Source organism: Chrysochloris asiatica, unplaced genomic scaffold, assembly GCF_000296735.1.
Source record: "Chrysochloris asiatica unplaced genomic scaffold, ChrAsi1.0 scaffold00143, whole genome shotgun sequence".
Classification (NCBI taxonomy): domain Eukaryota; kingdom Metazoa; phylum Chordata; class Mammalia; order Afrosoricida; family Chrysochloridae; genus Chrysochloris; species Chrysochloris asiatica.
The window spans coordinates 5021546-5027697 of record NW_006408661.1 but is presented as its reverse complement, the minus strand read 5'-3'; the positions used below and the strand labels follow the sequence as shown (position 1 = coordinate 5027697).

Here is a 6152-nt window from a genome sequence, read left to right as displayed (position 1 = left end):
ATGGAGCACAGTTCTACTCTGACATACATGGAGTCACCATGTGGTGAAACTGATTCCATGGCAAGTTGTTTAATATAGGCAAAATTAAACAAAAGCTAGACTCTCCAGTAGCTGTATTGTTAGCAATGTATTGATAGCAACCTTACCAAGACTTGAGTTGATGGGAACAAAAGAAATCCTTAAAGTCTCTTGCAAATGGGAAATGGGATATTAAGAAGGTTTCATTTTTGAAATTTTAAATCCTAAAACTCAGTTGTAATAATCTTTGCCAAACATATAGTGACTAACAGAAACTGTTCTCAAGGAAAACAAAGTTAATTTATGTCTCTCTTCTAGTTATCCTCCTCCGCCGCCCCCATCTTTCCCCTGCCCCCTCAACTCAACCAAGCCAAAAGACAACCTCTGGTTACTCTCTTGGGAAAATCACAATTTTTCATTCTTCAGAATGATTTGATGTTACTTTTGGCCTCAGAAGATTGATAGAGAGATTCATTTTAATCATCAAGCCAAGCAGGGGCTGCAAAGAACCCAGACTACCAAGTACCTAACGTAAACATATCTGGGAATCGCGGACCTCACTTTACATTCCAGATCCGCAAAACTGAGGCAACACACAGCAAATTGTTTGGGGGCGAAAAGAGAGGCGATCGGGTGTGTTTCATTAGCAAATTAATTCGCGAAATCTGATAATAGGTTCGAAACATTCACAGTCTGGGGTGGAGTAAAGGAGTGATCACTTAAATTTATTTGGAGAGGAGACAGCAGAAATTGAAGTGTCGGATGACAACCCAATATTGCTGTTGCCAGGTGCCTGGCATCCGGGAATTGTGTGCGCCACCATTCACTTTCCTTCCACTGATGGGTGATGTAGCTGTCTCCAGGGAGGGCCCTCCCTTTCTTCAAAAGGGTCCTGGGGCGATCGCCTGGGCCAAGACTGAATGGTCGGGACGCAGAGGTCTCCCTACACCTCGGTGCCTGCGAGTGGCCCACGGTGTTAAGCCGCACATGGGAAGGAGGCGATTGTTTCGGAGACAAGGGCACTGCTCCGGAGGATGGGAGCAGAAGCAGAAGTGGTTATTTGGAAACGCAAGAAAAGAAAAGAAAACCTCGCAGCCGCGCGGTGGCCTTTCCGAGGGTGCTCGCCTGCAGCCAGTAGAATCCACGTTCCGCCCTCGCTACGGCTGCGGTGACAAAAGCGCGCAGCGCCAGCCGACCCGCACTGTGGGGTGCAGCGTTGGGTGCGGACAGGGTTGTGGAGCGCTGGGCTCCCACGGGACCAACCACTCACGTCTGTCTGTGCCCCTCATCCTCGCTCCTCCTTCCCTCTCCTTTGACTCCGAGAAGCGAGTCGCTTGACTTGGAGACCGACATTCAGAGATCCTGGGCTATAGCGCGCTCACCTGTACTGGTCGAACTTGGCGTACTCAGCCCAATCGGCGGGGTTGCTCTCGTAGGCTTCCATGACGGCCTGCACCTCCTCCACATTGACCTCGTCGCCGGAGAACAGATGGTATAACATGCGGATCAGATCGGCCAGGGTTCGTGGCTTTAGCACCTCGGTCTGCTCCATCTCGAGCAGAGCTGGCGGCGCGCGCGTCTCACTGCTGAGCTTCCGCGGAGTCGCAGAGACTGGCGAGGGACCTTTGTCGTCAATTACAGGCACAGACACAAAACCCCCGAATGCTCCAGTTACCAAATGTAAAGTATCCTTTGCAAAATATCAAGCGCCACCCCCTCAGTGCAGCGTGGTGGGGTGGGGTGGAGTGGGGGGGGGACAACCTGAACTTGCTAACGGATGAGCAAAAGACGAAAGCCTAAACCAAATCCGCAGAGTTCAGTCTCCTGAGCCCCTTTTAAGCTCTCAGATTCAGTGGGAATGTACCAACGGCCTCCGGGGTGGAGAGAGGCTGGCAGCTATCAGAGAGAGGCCGTGGAGGCGGGGAGAGTATGAGGGCGAGGCCCCCGCACGCAGTCCCGGTTTCCAGAGCCCTCTGAGCTTTCTCTGGTGTCCACTTCTTTCCTGATGGGTTTTGCTTTTGGTGGGCTTCGCGCACTCTTCCCCCACCCTAAAAAGACGCATTTGACGCCCATTCCAACCCGGCTCCGGGTGCCTCCCTCCAGTGCTGTGGTTCGCGACGCTGGGAACGTAGACAGAGGATTTGGAGAAGATGGCTGAGAAATGGGAAGGAAAACGACCCTTCCTTCCAAATGGAACAGAGAAATCTGCAAAGACTGGGGACGGATTCCACTTCCAAACTGGAGAGTGACTATATTTTGCACTCGATTGAAACTAGCCATACATAGGTATCCCAGGCTGGTGAAAATCAGAAATCTTCCTTTAAAAAAAAAAAAATTGTAACTCTAACTACGTTGTTTTCATAAGCGATTAGGGTATAGTTTAAACTAGTGAAACGCTGAAAGGCCAAGCATTCCTAATTCTTTATTTAAAAATCTCCTGGTTCTTTCATTCAAGGAAACACATTTGTATGTTCTATATGCAAAGCTGAGGCATGCTGTGGGAATACAAGTTAAATATAGTTCAAAATTGGGGGGGAAGTGGATAAAAGAAATGTTAAATATAGTTTCCTTCTTTTTCAGATTATATATGACCAAGGCAATAATTGGATTTGAGATTATTAAAGGTTTGTTGTTAAGTGCCATCGAGTTGGTTCCAATCCATAGCGACCCTATATAGAGTTTCTGAGTAGCGACTGGTGAACTTGAACCACTGACCTGGCAGTTCAAATGGCTTTGCAGTCTGGCGCATTAACCCACAGCATTACACCACGACTCCAGTAAAGGTGTAGTCTTCTATAAAATGAAACCATAATTTACTTGTGCCACCTGCTGTCCAGGTTAAACTGATTCTAATAATGTTGTTAGCTACCATCCAATGGTGACAGTAGTCACAACTGGACCAGACTGTTGTGAACCATAGGATTTGCAATGGCTGATAGATTACCAGGACTTTCTTCCTAATCTTAGGCCGGAAGTTCCGAGTGACCCTGCTGGTACTTGCAATACTATTGGTAGCTTCCTGCATCATATCAACATGCAAGTCTCCATTGATAAATGGAGGGGGCTAACCTTAAGGTACATTGTTGTTGTTGTGATGTGCCCTGGAGTCGGTTCCGACTCATAGAGATGCTGTACAGGGTTTCCGAGGCTGCAAATCTTTACGGAAGCAGAAAGCCTCATCTTTCTCCTGCGGAACAGCTGGTAGTTTCGAATTGCTGACCCTGAGGTTAGCAGCCCAAATGGTAACTACTGTGCTACCAGAGCTCCTTTAAGGTACATTGGTGTGAATTAAATCCTGCTCTTCCAAATAGGCAAAAATGAAAGTGTTACAATGTTACAATACCTTCAGGTTCTTCCCTTTCCCTTCTAGATGGGCCATTTGGTGTGAGGTGTGGTTGATGAGTGGCGCCGGGTTGTTTTTTACCTTTCATTGGTGTCACAATACCCCCATCCTGGCAGTAAAAAAACCCAATGGGGCCTACCGCCTAGTTCAAGACCTTCGGCCTATTAATGCAGATGTAGTCTTAATTCATCCAGTAGTCCCCAATCTTCCATTCTTTCTAGCACCACACATTTCTCAGTCCTTGATTTAAAAGATGCCTTTTTATTCTATCCCCTTGCACCCAGAATTATTCCCTTTTAGCAGCACCCCTTTATGATGCCTCAAAAGGCAATCCCCATGAACCTTTAGACCCTCCTATTGCTACCCCATTTTTACAGCTCAAGTGCCAACTGCTAGAAGCCCCAGCCCTGCATTTACTTGATCTCACCTGTCCCTTTTATGTTTATGTGTCTGAAAATAAAGGGTTTTCACTAGGAATTTTAGGCCACCAATTAGGCCCTACATTTGCTCCAGTAGCTTATTTATTTAAAAAAACTGGATCCTACCATCCGAGGATGGGAATCTTGCTTGCGGAGCTTAGCTGCAGCCTCCCTTTTAATCCAAGAATCAAAAAAAAAATAACTTTTGGAGCCCCAACTATTGTCTTATCCCATCATGCTATTGATGATTTGTTAAACTATAAAACCTACAGGATTTACCCCCTTGCAGGATTCTTTCGCTTCAAACCTCACTCCTCCATGATCCCTCATTAACCTTCCAGTTATGCCCAGTCCTTAATCCTTCCACCCTACTCCCTGTGGCAGACCAGGAACCGATTCACAATTGCTTAGAAGCATTAGAAGTCTTCTTGTCACATGACTCACACATCCAGGAAGGACCTCTTTCCTCCCCCAACCTAGTTTGGTATACTGATGGTAGTTCTTTCTCCCAAGATAAAATCAAGCGGGCAGACTATGCCATTGTATCTGAAAGTGAAGTCATTGACCAGGGCTCCCTCCCTCCTCAAACAACTAATCAACAAGCAATGCTGATCGCCCTCACACGGGCCTTTACCTTAGCTTCAGAAAAAAGACTCATGGTTCATATAGATTCCAAATATGCCTTAAGCAATTTTTACAACATCTTTCCTCCACCTGTGAAATTTGCCAAAAGACAAATCCATCTTTTAAACCCACCCCTTTCCCTACACACCAAGCCAGGGGTCTGCTCCCCGGCCTGGATTGGCAAATAGACTTCACCCACATGCCCAAAGTTAAAAGGCACAAATATTTTTTACTTCTAGTTGACACCTTTTCTGGGTGGGTTGAAGCTTTTCCTACCACAGACAAGCGAGCCTCCACAGTCTCTGCTTTCCTTTTCTAGGAAATTATTCCCCGCTTTGAGCTCCCTACTTTCTCCAGTTGGACAATGGCCCCGAATTCACTTCCCACATAACTCAAGGACTGGATAAATTATTGGGAATTTCTTGGCACCTCCACATCCCCTTTCACCCTCAATCATCAGGGAAGGTGGAGCGAACCAACAGGTCAATCAAAGCTGTCCTTACTAAGTTAACCCTAGAACTTCATGCTGACTGGGTCTCGCTTCTCCCATTAGCCTTGTTACGCCTCAGATCTTTGCCTAAAGCACCTCTCCAAATTTCTCCTTTTGAACTAATGTATGGATGCCCTTTCCTACCTCCGGGACTAAACCCCGAAGCATCTGCTCTTCCACCATCTCTTTTAGTAGTAAGCTGTTTAAATTACTTAAGAACTTTATTATGACAACATGCGGACTCACTTTTACCCTCATCTTTTCCTGCATTACCTTGCTTCTACCAATCAGGAGACATGGTCCTAATTGCCCCTCCGAGCCTACCAAAAGAACCCTTGAAACCCAAGTGGATTGGTCCACATAAAGTAATTTTAACCACCCCTACAGCAGTTAAGTTAGAGGGTCACACAAGCTGGTTCCACGTCTCAAGGGATAAGCCCTTCCACAGCCCTGCTGGAGGACTCAAACCATCATCCCCTCCTAACTATAATGCCAAGCATCGCTTCGGAAAAAGAGGGCAATCCTAGTAGCAATCCTACCCCAATACCTACGCTAGGTATTGGGGCGGGCATAGCTACTGGAACTGCAAGCATATTCCATTGATGGAGGTTTTGCTAGTTGGTTCCATAATCCACTATTAAATTCCCTGCTTTCCTTTCTAACCCCACTATTAGTTACTTTACTGGCAGTTGCCCCTTGTGTTCTTCGTTTTGTTAGATCGCAGGTTCCGAAGACCTAGAACTGCGGGCCTAAGCCCAGTCCAGCTGCTGACTTGGTTCCATCGCTTCTTGGTATCCCATTGAAGAGCCCAATGGATACTGACAACACCGCCAACAATGACAAAGCCATCGCTGACGGAGGTCCAAGTCCAAAGACCAAAGACAGCCTCGTTGCCCCAATGCCAGCAGGAAGTAGCTACAGAAAAATGACCTTCGTCCCTTCTCCCAAGGGCATGGATCATAGAGACGGCCATTCATTTTTCTTATTTAACCAAAGAAGGGGAAATCTTACAATGTTACAATACCTTCCTGTTCTTCCCTCTCCCCTCCCTCCAACTCCATTTTGTCTGTTTCCCCGCCCTAAGCTACAAGGCGCATAGTTTAAAGGGCAACATGGCTTTTGATAGGCCAGAGCTAAATCACCCCAGCAATGACCACTCCCTTCCTGTTGAACCTATATAAGTCTCCTCCCTTCCCATTGACTTCCTCTTCTTCTTCCTCTCTTCCCTTCTGCCTCCTGCCTTCTCTCTCGGGCAGAG

The 6152-nt window shown here is 47.0% G+C and overlaps 1 protein-coding gene across 1 annotated transcript in view; it reads right to left on the bottom strand.

Annotated features, from left to right (window-relative positions):
- Nucleotides 1–1637, bottom strand: part of CDO1 (cysteine dioxygenase type 1) — a 12811-nt gene extending 11174 nt beyond the window's left edge. The window contains exon 1 of the mRNA XM_006870531.1: nt 1401–1637. Coding sequence (XP_006870593.1) covers nt 1401–1570 — 170 coding nt within the window. The 5' untranslated portion in view covers nt 1571–1637. The remainder of the gene's footprint in view (nt 1–1400) is intronic.
- Between the last annotated feature and the right edge of the window lie 4515 nt (nt 1638–6152).